This window comes from Eutrema salsugineum, unplaced genomic scaffold (genome assembly GCF_000478725.1).
Source record: "Eutrema salsugineum unplaced genomic scaffold, Eutsalg1_0 scaffold_12, whole genome shotgun sequence".
Lineage (NCBI taxonomy): Eukaryota > Viridiplantae > Streptophyta > Magnoliopsida > Brassicales > Brassicaceae > Eutrema > Eutrema salsugineum.
Window position 1 is genome coordinate 10,484,570 of NW_006256895.1, and position 19,557 is coordinate 10,504,126.

Sequence of the window (19,557 nt, forward strand, 5' to 3'; positions counted from 1 at the left end):
GTGCTTATATATGAACTCAGATAAAGAAAGTGGGATATTCTTAACAGGGTTATCAAGGCAGAACATGATATGTGGTTGTCTGTTGATTGTTGTTGTTGGCATAACTTGACGAGTTCTTGCTATCACATTTTTGTTTCGTTTAAGCTGTTCAACTTTTTTTCTCAAGCCCAAAATTTCCAACCTCAACACATGTCTCTAAACATATTTTCTGTAGCTTATAATTTTTAGGAGACATTTTTTGACCCTTTAAGAAATCTTCATTTGTATGTTGTCTTTATCAAAAAAAAAGGAATTTTCCTTTGCAAATTCCCACCGATATAGATCCGCTTTTCTCTATCAAATTGGCAAGAATCAAAAAGTATCTAAATGGAGTCACATGAATCATTAGAGTTGTTTCTAATTTTCTAAGACTATATTCTACATTCACTTGAACTAGAGAAAATCAGTGGCCACAAAGTAGATGTGACAAACAAATGGCATCCGCTTGATTCCAAGTTGCGCATATATCGGAGAGAGGAATCCATCAACAAAGTGAATAAACCACCATGTTATATAGAAAGTAATTGCAATAAGAAGTAGGATATCACTGCAAAGAAAAGAAAAGCAACTTGAGGTTAGAATTTACAAAGACAAGATGCTTGAATCTTTGATAACTTCATCAAATACCAAATTTACAACTCTTGGCTTATTACGAGATACTGAAAAAAAGGGAAAAAATAATGCTTACCAGCCAGTTATGAACAAGCTTAAAGTCTGCATTACACCACGGTGATTTGTGTGTATATGCTTGAATGAGAATGAACATAACAAAAAGACTCAGAGAATCACATGGAATGCAAATTCATACTCTACACAATCAGAACGTGTCACATTACTATGGTAAGCAACCAAGATCAGTGTTTATTTGCTTGGTTAACACATTTTATCAAGTAAGTGTTGTTATGATAAGATGGAATCTAGGGCAAAACATCTCAGGATTTGAACAGAATCAACACTATACTGGGAAAGGAACTCAGAGCTTAAAATCAATCGAATCCCACTTTTAATTTCGCATGAATCTTGAAATGAGCTAAACGAAGAACAACATAGATGTGGGCCCATAACATATGCTTAGCGAGATTTCATGTTAAAAAATCGGGGATTAATCAAAGATTAATCAAGAATTAGTTTTTTATTTATTTTAATTATTTTTTAATATTTATTTATTTTTAAAATTAATTTTGTTATATTAAAGTATATATAAACTAAAGTTTGTATAAATACATGCATAATAGTAGACTTTTTTAAACCGGACCAGATCCGATGGTCCGACCAAGTTAAATTGCAAACCAAAAATTTAACCGGATAAAATTAGTACTAAAATCTATAAAAGAATAGGCCGGTTAAAAAACCAGATTGAACCGTCAAAAAACCAGAAACCGACCAAACCAGCAAACCGCATAAAAACTGGTTCAATTAAAAAAAATTTAAATCGTTATTTTTTTTTTCATTCTATAGTTCAAATTTTAAAACATTTTATTAATATGTATTTTGTTTTTATGTTTGTTTAAAGTGGTAAAGATTTGGCCAAAAAAGATTGAATATGCTATTCTGTTTGATTTTGGTGTTATTTTTTATTTAGACTATTGAAGTTATTTTTTAATTATCATTGCTACTCTATTATATTCGGTGTTGTTTTGGATTTAAATTATGAAAAAAAATTTAAATAATATAATTATTAAAGAATTTTATTTAATATTTAATTAATTAGAGGTTGTAAAATATTATTAAACCGATTGAACCTAGTTAAATTATATTAACCTACGATCCAATAAATTTTTTGGTTCGGTCACTGATCCTGATTTAAAAACACAGCTTAGAAGACATATTAGTGTGTTGAGAACACATATTTAACTCAAGCCCATAAATCAATAAATCCCATTACATTTTTTTTTAAAAAGAGGTATTTTTTTTTTGTCCCACATCGACAAACTTGGATAATTGAGAAGGAGAGGCAGCACTATAAATAAGAGTCTTCATCTACAGGATAAGTAAAATTACCAATCCATGATTTGGGCCAATCGTCGATCCACTCCAATTGGGTCTGTTTTAGAGCCAGAGTATTTTTAATGGTCTCCTTTTTTATAAATAAATCGCCGTTTTTCTATAATAATCGATTTTAGGCTGTAGAAATCGGTTATCCGCCTAAGCTGACCAAGCAAGCCTTAATAACTTTTCGAATTGAAAGTAAATTACTGATTATGAAGTTTGCTCCTCTTGAAGGAGGAAAAGAGGAACGCAACCAAAAAAGAAAAGGAGATTCGGTGGCTGAGTGCAGGGTGAAAAGAATTCATTTTCAAGAGAAAAACAAAGAAGTTTCCATGGAAGAAGAGCCTCCTCCTTCGCAAGACATTTCAGCTTCCGGGGTAAATGGAGTTGATTCTCTAAAAGTCGAGGAAAAGAGAGAAGAGGAGAGTACACAGGCGGTAAAGATCGAGTTAGGGAACACAGAGTCCGAAAAGGAGAAGTTTGATGTGATGGAGGAGGAAACTACCGCTCAGGCTGCATCCCTGGAAGATATAGTTAGTGTTGACCTAAAGATTCCCGATGAAAAAGAGATAGCTAGCGTTGCTGGTTTTACTGAAATTCCCTCTCAAGATGAAAAGTCATTGGAAGAGTTGCAAATGGGTCAAGGAGCTAAAGACCTTTCGGATGAATTTGCAAAAGAAGACGTGGGTTTCACAGTAGATGCTATGGGTAATCAGGTATTGAAGGAAACAGAGGAGGAAGAAGAAAAACCTGATGCTGTTACTGTATTGGAGACCCAAGCTAAGCTTCAAGAGGAGGATGATGAGGTCAATGAGGTTTCAGAAAAAAACAAGGCTCCAATGAGTGATTCATCTGCTGGTAAAGAAGACGTTGAGAAGGACCTAGAAGTTGGAAATTCAGTGGAAATACATGTACCGGAGGCTGCACAAGAAGTAGAAACAGATGTTAAGTATGCTGCTGGGATAGAGGAAGAAGGTGATGGTATGGATGGTGTAAGAGACGTAAGGCAGACAGCTGATTTGGAGGAAACCCGAGAACTATCTGAGGAACTTGCTAAAGCAGACGAAACAAAGATTGCTGAAGTGTCTGAAGAAACGGAGACAATAATTGAAGAAGAAAATGAGGAGAAAAATGATGACATGACAGATTTGGCCGAGGATGTTGAAACCCATAAAGACTACTCAGCAGCTCTTAGTGAAGAAGGGAGAGACGATCATGAAGAGATGGGAATGAAAGAAATGATAAAGACACAAGAGGAGGCTGTTGTGGGTAAAGTAGACAGAGCAAAAGTAGCTGAAATGTCAGAAGAAACACAGACAAGGATGGAAGTTGAGGATGAGGAGAAAGATGAAGACATGAATGATGTGGCGGAGGATGTGGAAACGCATAGAGACTCCTCAGCAACTGATATTGAGGAGGAGAGCGAAAATAATGATGAGATAGAAATGACAGACCCAACAGACACACAAGAGGAGATTGTTATGGGTGAGACGAGGGATGAAGAGCTAGAGGAAGTTGAGGAAGAAAATAAGAGTGCTAAAGGAAAGAGGAAGCGGGTGAGAAATACAAAGACAGTGAAAGGCACCGGAAAGAAGAAAGAGGAAGATGTTTGCTTTATGTGCTTTGATGGGGGTGACCTTGTCCTTTGTGACCGCAGGTGAACTCTCTTTTTGAGTTTCTGTGACTTTACTGCTGGTCTTTATCCTACTCTCTTCTGGACCCTTATATTGTTGTTATGATACTCTTGGCTTGCAGGGGATGCCCAAAAGCCTACCACCCTTCTTGTGTAGATCGAGATGAAGCTTTCTTCCGTTCAAAGGGAAATTGGAACTGTGGTAAGTTTTTTTCTTCTTCTGTCATTCATTCGTTAAGTTTCTGTTTAAATTAAATCAATGAGTGTGGGAAAACATGATACATTTAGCAAATGGTTCAGTATTAATTTTTGGTACATATGGTGATCAATTTCACAAGAGAGTCCAAATTACATTGTATATCTTCTTAGTATATCACTGTCCCTCATGCTTTAGAACACATCATATAAACTTTCAAGATAGTACAATATGTGAAGGATCATTTTTTTATATTTAAAACAAGTATTCTGCTTCAGTTATGCTATAATTTTCAGTCTCTGTGCATGGTCGTACTTTTTAATCTGTGTTTATTTTCCATTTTCTTTCTAATAGAACCTAATAGAATGTTGTATTTTCATGAATAGGATGGCACCTGTGTAGCAAATGCGAGAAAACTGCGACGTACTTGTGTTATACATGTATGTTTTCATTATGCAAATGCTGCGCCAAAGATGCTGTCTTCTTTTGCGTACGAGGAAATAAGGGTTTGTGTGAGACATGCATGGAGACAGTCAAGTTGATAGAAAAAAAGGAACAGGAAAAGGAGCCGGTATGCCTGAACTACTCTTGTAGTTTGTTGCTTATTGAACTTTTCTTCTTTTCTTGCAATGAGCTGGTAAACTGATCATGTTCCAGTACCCTATGATCTTAATTTTCCTATTTCTCTCATAAAAATTCTGATGATCAGTCTTCTACTTACTTCTACACCACTGCTCGATTACACATGATTATGAGCCTTCATCCTGGTTGATGCATGATAAGCTTTCATTTATTTCTTCTTACTTTGTAATGTCACTAATATATTATGATTTTGGTCAATATCCCACATTGAATCGTTGATTTTCATTTATTCCTTAGTTTACACTTGCTATTTGAATGGCATCTTCTATTACTGATTTCTCTCCCTTTCCTCGTTTTGTTTCTTACAGGCGCAGCTGGATTTTGATGACAAGACCAGCTGGGAATATCTCTTTAAGGATTACTGGCTTGATTTGAAATCCCAGCTATCTTTAAGTCCAGAGGAACTTGATCAGGCTAAGAGCCCACAGAAAGGAAATGAGTCCCATGCTGGTAAACAGGGAATAACCAGGGAGACTGACTACGTTACTGATGGAGGATCAGATTCAGATAGCTCTCCAAAAAAGAGGAAGACCAGAAGTCGATTGAAGTCTAGTTCTGCTGAGAAAATCCTGTCACCAGCTAATAAAAGCTCGTCAGGTGAAACTATGAAGTGGGCTTCCAAGGAACTTTTGGATGTAGTCGCGCACATGAGACGTGGTGACATATCTTTCTTACCTCATTCAGAAGTACATGCTCTCCTGCTGGATTATATAAAAAGATACAATCTTCGTGATCCCCGTCGTAAAAGCCAGGTTATTTGCGACTCCAAGCTTCAGAATTTGTTCGGAAAATCTCATGTTGGGCACTTTGAGATGTTAAATCTCCTTGATACCCATTTCCTGGACAAGGAGCAACAGCAAGTAAATGATATTCAAGGTAGCATTGATGATACAGAACCTGATCATGTGGATGTTGATGAAAACTTCGGCCATCCTGTGAAAAGTGGCAAGGATAAGAAACGTAAAACACGTAAAAAGAGTGTCAGGAAAGGAGGGTGTCAATCTAATCTTGATGATTTTGCTGCTATTGATATGCACAACATTAATTTAATATACCTAAGGCGGAGCTTGGTGGAAGATTTACTTGGAGATTCTACAGCATTCGAAGAAAAAGTAACTAGTGCATTTGTTAGGTTAAAGATACCTGGAATTCAAAAGCAAGATTTATATCGACTGGTTCAAGTTATTGGTATGTCTAGTCTCTAATTTTAGAGATTATTTTAATATTTTTTAATTCAAAGGTTGACTTAAGTTCTATTTGGTCCGAAACATAGGCACACCCAAAGCTCCTGAACCCTATAAAGTTGGCAAGAAAACAACCGACTTCGAACTTGAGATACTGAACTTGGACAAAAAAGAAGTGATATCCATTGACGTTATATCAAATCAAGATTTCACTGAGGTGACACACTCCTGCTGATATCCATCATGATTTTCCTGTCATTGAACATGTTCTGATTTTTGACCCTACATAAGTAATTATGTTGCACTTGCATATGTTGACAAGCCAAGGAGGCAGTGGTTGGTGTTTTCACTATTTTCTGAGCAACCTTCTTCTGACTAGTGAGTAGTATTTGTTCAAGAATGCTATATGTTTAACCTCAAACTTTCGTGCAATAATTTTAGGATGAATGCATGCGTCTAAAGCAGAGCATAAAATGTGGATTAATCAACAGGCTGTCAATGGTATGCTTCATATTAATTGATGTCTTCATTTGATTGTGTCTAAAATTTCTGCCAAGCATGGTGCTTTTACTATTTAGGTTTTTTAATGTCAATTTGTTGTTAGGGTGATATACAAGAAAAGGCCATAGCGCTGCAGGAAGTGAGAATAAAAAACGTAAGTTGTTTTGTCCTGTTGACGCTATTTTATGTCTCTCATCCTCCATTTGTTCATTATTATATGTACTGTGACTGATCTCTCTAGATTAGGAGACGGAAATAACTGCATTAATCTGTCTACGCGATGAGCATGATTGTAGTTCTATCGTCTCTCTTAGGTTTTGGGTTTCGGGATTTCAGTTTTCTTAACAAAGCAAAGCGATCATGATAGCATTGGAAAAATTTAACAAAATATGTACATATGATGCTTTAGTTTTCAAATTTGTTCCGTTCTGAATGCAGTTGCTGGAAGCAGAGATCCTACGTTTCAGTCATTTGCGCGATCGGGCTAGTGACATGGGCCACAGAAAAGAATATCCTTATCTGTTGAAACTTTTGAGTTCTTTGTCAAAATGATGATTGACTAGTATGCTCTTGAAATGCTTCTCTGTGTGTATGTATTTATACTTCGGGGAAAGAGCATCTGATCTGTCATTTGTAGTGGAAAGCATATAATTTCATTTTTTTTTTATTCACTTACGTAAGTATTCCTTGATCTATGGTTACGCTGCGAGAATGTGTTGAGAGACTGCAAAAGCTGAAGTCTCCAGAGGAACGGCAGCGCAGGCTAGAAGAAATTCCAGGAATACATGGTGATCCCAAAATGGATCCAAATTGTGAGTCCGAAGATGAAGATGGAAAAGAAGAAAAGGAAAAAGGTTTCCGTTACTAAATCAAGTTTTTATTTTCAACAAAACGAAACTCTGAAGTGTTTTGTATCTATTGTTGTTCTAACATCTTCTATCTTTGGCTGTTCTAATGCATGTAGAGAGAAATATGAGGCCGCGAAGTAGTAGCTTCAACAGAAGAGGAAGAGACCCGATATCTCCACGAAGGGGGGGATTTAGTTCCAATGAATCATGGACTAGCACAAGTAACTTCTCAAACAATCGGGAACTAAGTAGAAGTTATTCAAGTAGAGGCTCTACTGGCAGAGAAGATTATCTTGGTAGTTCCGAAGAAAATGTTAGTGAAAGTATGTGGACTTTAGGTAGAAAAAGAGAAATGCCACAATCTTCAGGCTCTGAGAAACCGAGATCTGTTTCTATTCCTGAACCTGCTCCCAGAAGTTCTCATACTATTGTGCAACCAGAATTGTCTCCTCGAATTGTCCCTGAAAATTTAACGGCACCTCCTGCTGTTGTTCCGCAGCCTGCTCCCATGTCAAATGAGTCAGAGAAAATGTGGCATTACAAAGACCCATCTGGTAAAGTTCAAGGATCTTTCTCCATGGCACAACTCCGTAAATGGAACAACACTGGCTATTTCCCTGCTAAGTTGGAAATCTGGAAAGCAACAGAGTCACCATTGGACTCTATTCTCCTGACTGATGCATTAGCTGGATTGTTTCAGAAGCAAACCCAGCCGGTGGATAATAGCTATGAGAAATCTCAGGTAGCAGCTTATTCAGGTCAACCAAGCCAAACCGCTCCATCAATCCTTGATATTCCCAGGAATTCCCAGGATACTTGGAGTTCCGGTGGTAGCCTTCCATCGCCTACTCCAAATCAAATTACAACTCCAACCGCGAAAAGGCGAAATTTTGAGAGCAGGTGGTCTCCAACCAAGCCATCTGCACAGTCATGTGATCAGTCGATAAATATGTCTTTAGCACAATCTGGCCCGAGTCAAGTTTCTAGGACAGATATCCCTATGGTAGTAAACTCTGCTGGTGCACTGCAGCCTAATACCCACCGTATTCCAGGGACAGATATGACTAACTCTTCTAATAATCACTACGGTTCTGCTCCCACTCTTCCATCTCCAACACCGGCAGGCGGAAAGCAAAGCTGGAGTAACATGCAGACATATAAATTTGATTCTCATGGTCGTGGAGGAGGTGAGGCTCCCTCTTCTTCTGCGTCTTATGTCACCGCAACTCCAAGTATTCTCCCCTCGCAAAGCCAACAAGGATATCCCCAATCTGATCCATGGAGGGTTCCAATTCCAAGCCAACCGAATACTCAGTCTCAGGCACGAGCTAATAACGAACCATGGGGCATGAACAACAGCCAAAATGCAGGACAACCTCAGGCTCCTCAATCAAACCAAAATAGTGGCTGGGGTCAAGGGACTGTAGATCCAAACATGGGATGGGCTGGTCCTGTGCAAGCTGGAATGAACGTTAACTGGGCTGCACCTTCTGTTCCGCCAACTGGTCAGGGAATGCCAAACCCTGGCTGGGGCGGGTCTGTCCAAGCAAAACCACAACCACAAGCTTATCCAAACACCGGGTGGGGTACTGTAGCAGGCCAAGGTCAAGCTCCAGGGAGCACTACAGGCTCGGGATGGATGCAACCAGGTCAAGGGATGCAGCCTGGGAACAGTAATCAAAACTGGGGAACTCAAAATCAGATAGCAATTCCAAGCTGGGGAAACCAACAGAACCAGAATAGAGATTCTGGTGGATATGGTTGGAATAGGCAATCAAGTGGGCAGAATAACTTCAAAGGGCAAAGAGTATGCAAGTTCTATCAAGAAAATGGGCATTGTAGGAAAGGAGCATCCTGCAATTACCTTCACAACTAAATCAGCTTCTTTCTCTCTCGATCTCTCTCCCTCTCTCTTACTGCTTTTGGATGCTGTCTGCATCCTCAAAAAGCAGCTTTAGGCGTTTGAGCCAATTTGGTTTTATGCACAATAGTCTTTTGTTTAGAGCCTCTCATTAAGAATTAACTAACATGTTTTCTTTATTTTGGGTGGGTGGGTGGGGCTTAGGTCTTTAGTATTAAAATGTCGTGGTGATATAAGGGTAAATACTCTTACATATAATATTTGCTAGGCCAACTATATATGTTTGTCTTGAAACTTCCTTTTAAAGGAGTCTTTTCTCGGAAACTATGCATGTTTCAACTAAGCCTTTTCCTTTTTAAAACACCAGAAAAAAAAAAAACTAATAAAATTTGTTTTTAGTTGATGACAAACTTTTAGTCTTAAAGAAACATAGCGGCATAGCCAAACAAGTGTACAAACATAGGTCTTTTAATGAACAAACATAGGGCATATATTCTTCAGTTTCTTTGTCATGTGAAATTATTATTTATATACAAAAATGGTAATAAGTTGATATACGAATAAGTCATTCTTGGACTTAAAAATAAATATAATATTAGAACTACATTTTTTTAATCAATGAATACCAATAAAAAGTGTTGATTGAAACTTTCCAAAAAAATTCAAAATTAAGTTATAAAAGAAACTATAGAAAAATATCATGAGAATGCATACTATTGCCATAAGAAATTTCTTTATAATATGATTTAGACCGGTTTATGTATTAGTTTTAATCATTAAACACACATACAAATTATATATATATATATATATATTTACTATACTTTTAAACACACCGGTAAGTGTTCTTTCTATACCCAAATGGTTAAAGCTACTTCAAACTTTAAAGCATGTCATTTTTCGATTTTTTTTTTTTTTATTACATTATTATTACTTACATCGTTAATGTATACTACAGTTTACATCTACTAATAAGACTCCCTTTATTTTTTTATTTTATTTGTTTGTTACTAATTAATTATGTTGATTTTGTAATAAAGTGACAATAAAATTGATTAATTAGAATATTCATTGTCCAAATTAAGCTGTGAAGTTATATATTGAACATCAACATGTCAATTGTATTATCTTCTTGAGAAATTATATGCTAGTTTGTGCTATCAGATGCCAAAACTCAATTACATTTATAATTTAGGTCTTATAATTATTATTTTGCTTGGATTACATATCTTTTACAGGATAATATTCTATAATAGCTTTTAAATTTTACAAAGGCAAATAAATCCAGTTATATCATCATTCGATGTTGGATTTAAGCATAATCCTCCTTTAGGAAATTTCTGGTCGATGCATTTTTTGTTGCAGTTTTCTATTTCTCCACATGGATTGTCTGGAATATTCTCCATCAGCAACGAATTCTCGTATTTTGTAGAATATATATCTCTTGTTGCATGACCTTGAAAGAATTGAAAGATAATTAATTTCTCATGAATTGATATGCACAAAAAAATGCAGAATAACTGATCAGTTTGAAAAATCTACAAAAATGCAGAATAACTAATTAATTTCTCATGAATTATTAGTTCCCAAAAGAATATCTACAAAATTTGAAAAATCTAATTACATATTTTGGTAAAAAATAATGATAAATGTTTCTTTACGTATTCACAAAAAAATAAAATTTGTTATCAATTTACAAAATAGGTTAGAGATATAGTTAAAACTTAAAATCAACTTGACGTTTTGATGTCAATATTTCAAAAACCTTTGTTTCCTAACGATTTTTAAAATCTTTTTTTTATTGCGTTTGAAGAGTTCTATTTTTCACATACAATAAGAAATTATTTTATTATATACGACACTTCAAAAATATAATTCAAAAGATTTTTGACATACCTCAAAGATTTAAACTATAATTGTCTCGAGAACATGCTAACCAATGGAGAAAAACAAAAAACATACCTGAAATTATAAGAAGAGCAATACACAGAAATGTAAAAAAGAAGCATTTGTGTGAAACCATTTTTCTTCAGTTTTCAACAATGTTTTTGTGTAGTTGATTTCTCTTCAAGTGGTATATATAGAGAAAAAAATTATACAATAAAAATTGAATTATTTTTTATTATCTTTTTGTATATTTAGTCAATGTAAACATGACAAATGGAAGCAAATGAGTACAATATTGATATATATATATATATATATATATAAGAAATTAGATAATATACAGTATATACTCCATTTAAATTAAAGATAGCTTTTTGATATAAACAACTAAACAAATAAACAACTAAATAAGGTTATTCAAAACTGCCAAAGAAAAGACATAATTTACCAAACCTAATTTAATAACATAGAAATATTTTACACTTCTCGACAAATTTCTTTTCTTCTTTTTTGACAAGTGGAGCAGCACGCTCAACCGTTGAGATTTGTGAAACGTCTTCTATGCATCCATTCAACAAAAATCAATGAAATGCATGCATGGAATTAATAACTTATAATAAAAATTAACAACAAAAATAAATAGAATTGGAACAAAAATATTATTGGGCGATGCTGAGCAGCACAATGTTTTAAGTACACATAGAATATTAAAAGCAATGGTTAGCTTTCATTAGGCCTATTACTAAAGATGTACTCCCTCCGTTTCATAAAGAGTGTCATTCTTACATTTTTCACACATATTAAGAAAATTATAAAAGTACAACTTTGTCCTTTATAAATATATTAAATAATTTATTTTTATTTAATACATACATTAAATTAATAGGGTTAAAACTAGAATATTGTTTAAAATTTTGCATTGAAAATTTAAAACGACACTCTTTGTGAAACAAAAATAAAACCTTAAAACGACACTTTTTATGAAACGGAGAGAATACAATTTTTTAGATCGCGATGGATCGGCTCATAAGAACCACAATCTGTATTAGTATGTGAACCAAACAAGCGGGTCAGCGTCCAGTTACAAATTTGCTTACAAATAAATTTGAAAGCTGCTTCAGTGTTTATAAAGAAAATGGGATATTCTTAACAGGGTTATCAAGGAAGAACATGATAGATATGTTGTTGTCTCTGCTCTATACTTTTTGGTAGCTTATAATCTTTATGAGACATTTTTTGACCCTTTAAGAAATCTTCATTTGTCTTTATCAACAAAAAAAAAAAGAAACCTTATCTGCAAATTCCCACCGATATAGATCCATTATTCTCTATCAAATTGGCAAGAATCAAGCATTATTTAAATGGAGTCACATGAATCATTATAGTCGTTTCTAATTTTCTAAGACTACATTCTACATTCACTGCAATTAGAGAAAATTAATGGTTACACGCAGAGTCGGGTTTGAGTACATGCTGATCAAGCATTGGCTTGGGGCTGGTAGATCCATAAATATATTTGGGGTCAATTTTTGATACTGCCATCAGATCAATTAAAGAATTGTGTGGGATTATGTTCATTGGTAGACAATATTTTTAAGCTAAACACTTTTTTTCCAGGTTATGGAACCACAAGTAAACATTTTAATCCAACTATACATCGTTCTTATTTTTTGTAACTTCATTCCCTTCCGTTTTGAAACCATTTTCTTTTGAAAAAATAAACTCTTTCATCAAACATGTATAATCAAATTTTTTAGTCAATACTTGTTTCAATCGACAACATCGACAATCCATTCAATATTACCGGTGACATAATCGACTGACTTTGCGAAAGCAAAAAAGCTTAACATGGTATTTCATGAGTTATTATTATTATTTTTTTTTAATATTGAAGAGAATAATAGATTCTGATTTTGAAAAATAGGCCAAGTATCTTAGAATTTGGATTTCTTTCTCGGAGAGCGAGACGAAGGAAGGCAAGAGAGAAAAGCATCGAGCATCAGTGATCATGGGTCAAGGACCATCAGGTGGGTTGAATCGGCAGGGAGATCGAAAACCAGATGGTGGAGAGAAGAAGGAGAAGAAGTTCGAGCCAGCCGCTCCACCGGCTCGTGTCGGGAGGAAGCAGCGGAAGCTCAAGGGACCTGAGGCGGCTTCCCGATTGCCGACGGTGACTCCTTCTACCAAGTGTAAGCTTCGATTGCTGAAAATGGAGCGGATCAAAGATTATCTGCTGATGGAGGAAGAGTTCGTGTCGAATCAGGAGCGGCTGAAACCTCAGGAAGACAAGGCTGAGGAAGATAGATCTAAGGTTGATGATCTTCGTGGGACGCCAATGAGTGTTGGGAATCTCGAAGAGCTTATCGATGAGAACCACGCTATTGTTTCTTCTTCGGTTGGCCCTGAGTACTACGTTGGGATTCTGTCTTTCGTGGACAAGGATCAGCTCGAGCCTGGATGCTCCATTCTGATGCATAACAAGGTTTTTCAACTAGGGTTTCGATCTATTGATATCGGCTTTTGCTTGTCATTAGTTAATAGAGTAACTTGATGGAACTTATCTTGTTTCGACACTTGCTCGTTTTGTGCTAGGTTCTCTCCGTTGTTGGGATTCTCCAAGATGAGGTTGATCCAATGGTGTCTGTGATGAAAGTGGAGAAAGCTCCTCTGGAGTCGTATGCTGACATTGGAGGTTTAGAAGCTCAAATTCAGGAGATCAAGGAAGCAGTTGAGCTCCCTCTAACTCATCCTGAGCTTTATGAAGATATTGGAATTAAGCCACCAAAGGGTGTGATCTTGTATGGTGAGCCTGGCACTGGGAAGACATTGCTTGCTAAGGTTCTCCTTCTTCTTTCAGCTCCTAGTGTAGCAAGTATTAAAAGCCCCTTTATGAAGCTGGAAATTCCCGGTTAGGCTGACTCTAGAGAGATAAATTAGTCAGAGCCGTGGCTTCTTTGGCTAGATTAGGTGTATTAGACCAGAGTATTAAGGATATATCAGGTGGAGGTTTTTAACTGTTTTTTTCTACGTCCCAAGCATGGAATATTGCACTGTGGTCTCTTGCTATTTGTTCTAGGATTTGTAAAGTTTGCAACTTTGGATGATAAGCAAGTATTGGTATTCTTTCAGGCAGTGGCGAATTCTACATCAGCTACATTCTTGCGTGTTGTCGGTAGTGAACTGATTCAGAAGTATTTGGGTGATGGTCCGAAGCTTGTGAGGGAGCTATTCAGGGTTGCAGATGACCTTTCACCATCGATTGTTTTCATAGACGAGATCGATGCTGTTGGTACCAAGCGGTATGTCTAATTCAACTCAAAACATGATACTCCACTTTTCAGAGATGGTTTCTATAATCTGATATATATATATATATCTATATACTATGGTGGTCGAAACAGGTATGATGCACACTCTGGTGGAGAACGGGAAATACAAAGAACCATGTTGGAACTACTGAACCAGCTTGATGGATTTGATTCGAGAGGAGATGTTAAAGTCATCCTCGCGACAAACAGAATCGAAAGTCTAGACCCGGCACTTCTAAGACCAGGCAGGATCGACAGGAAAATCGAGTTCCCTCTTCCAGATATCAAAACAAGAAGACGTATCTTCCAGGTACTAGAATTGATGATCCTGATTTTTTTTTCTTTTTTAAAGAAATGATCTGGTGGGTGGGTTTATTAATTGCATATGCCATTATTAGATACACACGTCAAAGATGACTTTGGCTGAAGATGTGAACCTAGAAGAGTTTGTAATGACGAAAGACGAGTTCTCAGGAGCTGATATAAAGGCAATATGCACAGAAGCTGGTCTGCTTGCTCTAAGAGAGCGTCGAATGAAAGTAAAGATTCTTTCTGATTCGCCATACATTTGGCGCTAGCTTAATAACCCCTTAGGACTTACTTTTAACATATTTAACCATATCTGGTGTAATGTGATTTAGGTGACGCATGTAGACTTCAAGAAGGCGAAGGAGAAGGTTATGTTCAAGAAGAAAGAAGGAGTTCCTGAAGGTCTTTACATGTGAGAGACGACACAAGTGTATCATTCTCTTATTTTTTTTTCGAGTTTGCTCTCCATTTACTGTTTCACTCCTGCTTAGGTTTTTTCTGATCATATAAAATCGTCTGCCTTATGGTTTTCTTCCAAATTGGCACCTTTTTTTGGTTTGCATTCCTCAGAAGCTCCTCATTAGATATATATTCGTTTAAAAATTTCCACACTTTTCGTTAAACTAAAATGTATATTTGATGAAAAAGTAACCAGAGGACTAAGAACATTGCGATACATTATTTTACATGGAGTATAAACCAAGTACATCTTATGACATGTATATATATATATATATTTATTTATTTGGACAAAGGAAAAGTTGGTAGAAAAGAAAACCAAGTGAGCTTAAATCCAATACAACAATGTTCGAAGAGTTTTGTAGGAATATTCAAAGGTATACGAACGTCAACGTAATTAGCTGTGTCTTGCTTTGTCAACGACACCTTGATGTCTAAACTCAATATTAAAAGAGAACATGAACTTCCAAGAAACTACAATATAACCAACGTAAGCTTCCAAGAAACTACAATAACCAATAGGCAATAGGAGTAGAGTTATATTATAAACAATATAATTTCTAGGAAAATTCGGAAAAAAAAAAAGATGGTATGTAAAGAAGAAGAAAGATTGGTATGTAAAGAAGAAGAAGAAAAAAAGACAAAATGAGTTCGACTCCTAAAATGAAACACGATGTGTTCTTAAGTTTCAGAAGCAAAGACACTCGTGATCACAATTTCGTAAGCCATCTCTGTGGCTGTCTACGTAGGAAACGGATCAAAACCTATTTGTATGACGAGCTACCAAGCGAAGAGAGATATGAAGAGTCGTTAAAAGCAATCCAAGTATCAAGAGTTTCAGTGATTGTCTTCTCTGAAAACTTCGGGGACTCCAAGTTTTGTTTAGATGAAGTTGTAGCAATCTTGAAATGCAAAGAGAGGTTTGGTCAGATTTGTGATACCAGTCCTCTACCATGTTGATCCTCTCGACATCGAAAATCAGACAGGAAGCTTTGGAGATGCCTTTGCTAAGCGACAGGATAAAGCCGAGCAGCTTCAAGAATGGAGAGATTGTTTTACAGAAGCCATTAATCTCCCTGGATGGAGTACTAATTACTTGAGGTATAACTCCAATTAAATAATACATACTTAAATGCGTTTAACTAGCTTATTATATATATGCTTCTTAATATCTCCCAGAGATGACGAGATGTTGGTGAATGAGATAGCTCGTGACATCGAAAGCAAACTTCTAAGAGCTTCACGAACAAAGGTACTTTTAAGGTCATATTTTATTTCAGATGTGAGAATCGTGACAGCTTCTTTTGTCTTTTTTAAAAAAAAACAGGTTGTATTTGAGTGGTCGCTGGTCATCACCAACCTCATGTTGGAAATACCTTGCTTGGTTTTCGACCAAATCTCCTCTGTCCATAAACCTTTGTATGCATTGGCTGCTATGTCAATGTCATTGCTTTCTTGTCTTCTTTGCCTCATAGATCTCTTACACAAAGGCAGAGTTGAGAGAGTTTTGTGGAAGTGGAGTTGGCCCATTCCTTGGTTTCACTATCCAACTCAGAGATCAAACAGATTTGGTAGCTTCCCAGATATGGTCGGATTGGTTTGCGCCTTGTCTCAAACCATTCTCACAGCTGTTAACTATTCATTCATCACACAAAGAGATGATTCTCCCATCAAATTCTCGGTTTGGCCAATCATGTTTGCGCTTGGTTTACTCTGCAATGTCGATCGATTAATTCTTCTGACCCTCTTATATAGGTGAGCTCTTGTTTTCACCAACATTCAAAATATATTATTTCCTCCTGTTATCATCACTCTGTTTCTATATAGATAAGTGCCGATGAAGATGTTGGTGCATTTGTATCAGGAACTCGAAGCCTTGCGCATATCCACTGATAAGCTACTCAGAATTCCGAATCAAGACTTGGTTCTCTAATGAAAGTTGCCGGAGGAGACGAGAAAGAATGATGATATTGGGTCTATAAGAACCTAAACTCTCTCTCTCTCTCTCTCTCTCTCTCTCTCTCTCTCTCTCTCTCTCATTTAATCTCTTCACTAAGCCTCTGCAACCTGTATGTATTTGATTCCTAGATTTCTGGGTCTTGACATGTACAGCTCTCTTAACTAGTACACGACCCTGAAGAGAGAACAGAACAGAAACAGAAAAATAGATCTGAGACTGCGATTTACATGTTAGCACTCTCTCTCTCTCTCTGTCTGTCTATATTCTCAAAATCGTGTTTGCTTGTGAAAACAGATCATCTGGATCAAGGCCTCAACCTGTTGTATGGTTTCCCTGATCCTCAGATTCCTTGCTACTACTGACCCTGCTTGAACTTGGGTACGATGTGGCTTGATTCTACAAGAAGAAAGAGATAAGATTCTTGCAATCCAGAGGAAATAGATGAATGAATGAGCAAAAAAAAAAGTACCTGAAACTGTGGTGGTTGGATATGGTGGAACTGCTGATAAGGATCCATGTAACCAGGATGGCTCGATGATGTTGGATCAAAGTGCTGGTATAAGACTCTTGATGGGTCAGAAGCATGAACAGAGTAGCTGCTCATATGAGTCTGTGTAGGCAAAGGTCTTTGAGCGGCTACCATATTGGGGAATGGCATAAACGGAGGAGGAGGCCGGTTCATACCCATCTCCATGCCCATCGCCATGTGAGGCATGTAGTGTTGCATACCGGTATACATCATTGGCATCATACCGCATCCCATTGACATCATCTGCATTTATCTTAAGTCATAAGTTTTCATTGGAAATGATTAAATATCCCATGGACTTTGAGCTTCATCAAGATTGTGGTTTTCATGGACACACCTGTATTTGAAGCTGGAGCGATTTCATGTACTCAATAGCTTCATCGAGCATTGAAGCTTTATCTGACTGATAGAACCAAAAGACATAGTTTGAATCAGCAACAAATGGAATAACTTGAAGAGAAAGTCATTTGAAAAAAAAAAACAAAAAAAGACCTTGTTGCAGCGAGGAATGAGTTCTTGCAGAGCTTTCATCCTCTCGTTGATCCTATCTCTCCGTTTCTGTATTCCAACAGATTCTTCTTCATCAGATTCTATGTGAATAAAATCGAAGAAGAATAAAAGGAAAGATAAATTAACTAATAAAACCAGCACAAACCCTTTCAGAGAGATTATGAACTTGTGCAGCTCGAGATCTCTTGGTAGATGTTGTTGATCCACGTCCTTGTTTTGTTTCCTGCAACTCACCAAATTTATTACTATTATTATTAATAGATCAGGAAAAAAAAAAAAAAAAGACTAAAATGCGTCTGGACCGTGTAAAGCACGTTACAAACTAAAATGCACCGAATCCTAATCTGCGCACGATAGCTAAGAGTTGATACAGTGGGGGAAGAGGGAGAGTAAACGACTCACCTCGCTGTCGTCAATGGCTTCTCTCTCCTTTCGTTTCCTCTCATCGACGGTCGTGTTCGCCGTCTCCTGTTGAACAATCACCGCCTCGTTTTCGCTCTTTGACGCAACAGAAGACGATGCACCGGGAATCTCACTCGCCGTCGCCGTCGCCGTCGCCGTCGCGGTCGTCGTCGTGGCCACTTCCTTTCCCTTGGCGAAATTGCACGCCACGGCGGAGCTGGATCCGAAATTAACCGTCCCTCGACCGTCAATGCCGTCTGTACGCCGTGTTAGACCGGATTCGCTCGCCGCCGCCGCCGAAGACGGTGTGGCGCTAGGGTTTACCTGCGTCGATTCTCTCACGATCGCTTTGGATCCAGATTCACCTCTGCCGGTAAAATTCCCTCTGAGCCTCGAGAAATTCGTGAAATTGCGTACCGGCGGCCTGGCGGACGGAACCGGCGGTCTCGGTGCGGTGGTCGCCGGAGCAGTTGGTTGGGCGGAGAAGAGAAGATCTGAGCAGAAATCATCTTCACGGAGAGGATAGTGAAGCCAAGACGCCATCTCGTCTTCCTGGATAAAGAGATTCTCATCTAACGGCTGATGCGTCGGAGGCGGCGGAGGAGGAGCAACTCCGCCGCCGTGAAGCTTCACAGAAGAAGAAGGAGGTTTCTTGTTGGCGTTGTTGAGTCTCTGATTTTGGATAACCACTTGACCGTTTTGCCATAGAAGCTCCATGAGGTCATCTTCTTCACCCCTTTAAATTTTTACAAACCAAAAAAAAATCTATCAGATGAAAAAAAAAAAAAAACTAACAAAGAGAAAAACAGAGGTAAGAACTCTCACATAATGGGTTTTCTGGGAAGATTCAAAGAGGAAGATGAAGAGGAATTAGGGTTAACGTTGGCATAATCATCATCGGTATCGAAGTCGGGAACGAAATGACTCATTATTATCTCTAAAGATGAGAGAAAAAAACCGTTTAGGAGAAAAAAAAATTCTTCTCTGGTTTTCTTCTTTTTTAGTATATATTAGTATCCAAGAAAGCTACAGAAGAGAGAGCAGTACACAGAGTATGTACTAGCCAGAGATTACTAAAACAATATAACTACTAATTCAAGCAGGACCTGGATTTTATTTTATTTTTTATAAACAAAGAAAGTTATCGCCTTTGTTTCTGTGGGATCCTTTGGGTGTCTGAATGTATTCTCGAATTTCGTGCTTTTTTTTAAGAATGTGATAAGCTTACTCTCTCTCTCCCTCTCCTCGTTAATTTTGGTTACTTTGTGTTTTGTCTTTATGTTTCTCCATTTGAGTCTGT

At 37.1% G+C, this 19,557-nt stretch overlaps 4 protein-coding genes and 1 long non-coding RNA gene across 5 annotated transcripts; 3 read left to right on the plus strand and 2 right to left on the minus strand.

The window, feature by feature from the left end:
• The first annotated feature begins 2,050 nt into the window (after positions 1 to 2,050).
• Positions 2,051 to 9,057, plus strand: LOC18025711 (zinc finger CCCH domain-containing protein 19). Its single transcript, XM_006408864.2, has 10 exons — positions 2,051 to 3,685; positions 3,784 to 3,863; positions 4,244 to 4,428; positions 4,808 to 5,687; positions 5,773 to 5,900; positions 6,125 to 6,184; positions 6,288 to 6,338; positions 6,623 to 6,693; positions 6,887 to 7,038; positions 7,149 to 9,057. Exons 1-10 carry the CDS (start codon positions 2,241 to 2,243, stop codon positions 8,906 to 8,908), a joined length of 4,812 nt encoding a protein of 1,603 aa, XP_006408927.1. The 5' UTR covers positions 2,051 to 2,240; the 3' UTR covers positions 8,909 to 9,057.
• A 1,019-nt stretch (positions 9,058 to 10,076) lies between these two features.
• Positions 10,077 to 10,942, minus strand: LOC112089302. Its single transcript, XR_002900940.1, has 2 exons — positions 10,856 to 10,942; positions 10,077 to 10,349 (listed from the first exon to the last, which is right to left on the minus strand). It is a non-coding gene; the product is annotated as an uncharacterized LOC112089302 (long non-coding RNA).
• Positions 10,943 to 12,324: 1,382 nt separating this feature from the next.
• Positions 12,325 to 15,108, plus strand: LOC18025712 (26S proteasome regulatory subunit 4 homolog B). Its single transcript, XM_006408865.2, has 7 exons — positions 12,325 to 12,631; positions 12,705 to 13,262; positions 13,373 to 13,618; positions 13,910 to 14,079; positions 14,182 to 14,398; positions 14,487 to 14,627; positions 14,730 to 15,108. The coding sequence occupies exons 1-7, from the start codon at positions 12,629 to 12,631 to the stop codon at positions 14,811 to 14,813; spliced, it is 1,419 nt and encodes a 472-aa protein (XP_006408928.2). The 5' UTR covers positions 12,325 to 12,628; the 3' UTR covers positions 14,814 to 15,108.
• Positions 15,109 to 15,487: 379 nt separating this feature from the next.
• Positions 15,488 to 16,872, plus strand: LOC18025713. Its single transcript, XM_024160263.1, is given in 5 exon segments — positions 15,488 to 15,789; positions 15,791 to 15,957; positions 16,036 to 16,108; positions 16,184 to 16,611; positions 16,721 to 16,872. Coding segments are annotated over 5 exon segments (1,074 nt in total). The 5' UTR covers positions 15,488 to 15,501; the 3' UTR covers positions 16,839 to 16,872.
• Positions 16,873 to 16,880: 8 nt separating this feature from the next.
• Positions 16,881 to 19,557, minus strand: LOC18025714 (transcription factor PIF1). Its single transcript, XM_006408867.2, has 7 exons — positions 19,083 to 19,557; positions 18,258 to 18,993; positions 18,001 to 18,078; positions 17,838 to 17,903; positions 17,683 to 17,748; positions 17,286 to 17,588; positions 16,881 to 17,212 (listed from the first exon to the last, which is right to left on the minus strand). The coding sequence occupies exons 1-7, from the start codon at positions 19,184 to 19,186 to the stop codon at positions 17,129 to 17,131; spliced, it is 1,437 nt and encodes a 478-aa protein (XP_006408930.1). The 5' UTR covers positions 19,187 to 19,557; the 3' UTR covers positions 16,881 to 17,128.

Bases quoted from the DNA above. Each gene is read 5' to 3' on its own strand.
- LOC18025711 (XM_006408864.2), top strand. From the start codon at position 2,241: ATGAAGTTTGCTCCTCTTGAAGGAGGAAAAGAGGAACGCAACCAAAAA. The intron at 4,429-4,807 runs GTATGCCTGAAC...TGTTTCTTACAG, and splicing joins AGGAACAGGAAAAGGAGCCG to GCGCAGCTGGATTTTGATGA. The intron at 6,694-6,886 runs ATATCCTTATCT...ATCTATGGTTAC, and splicing joins GACATGGGCCACAGAAAAGA to GCTGCGAGAATGTGTTGAGA.
- LOC18025712 (XM_006408865.2), top strand. The intron at 13,619-13,909 runs GTTCTCCTTCTT...GTATTCTTTCAG, and splicing joins GGAAGACATTGCTTGCTAAG to GCAGTGGCGAATTCTACATC. The intron at 14,628-14,729 runs GTAAAGATTCTT...AATGTGATTTAG, and splicing joins TAAGAGAGCGTCGAATGAAA to GTGACGCATGTAGACTTCAA.
- LOC18025714 (XM_006408867.2), bottom strand. From the start codon at position 19,186: ATGAGTCATTTCGTTCCCGACTTCGATACCGATGATGATTATGCCAAC. The intron at 18,079-18,257 runs GTGAGTCGTTTA...GGTGAGTTGCAG, and splicing joins AAGCCATTGACGACAGCGAG to GAAACAAAACAAGGACGTGG. The intron at 17,749-17,837 runs GTCTTTTTTTGT...TGGTTCTATCAG, and splicing joins TCATTCCTCGCTGCAACAAG to TCAGATAAAGCTTCAATGCT.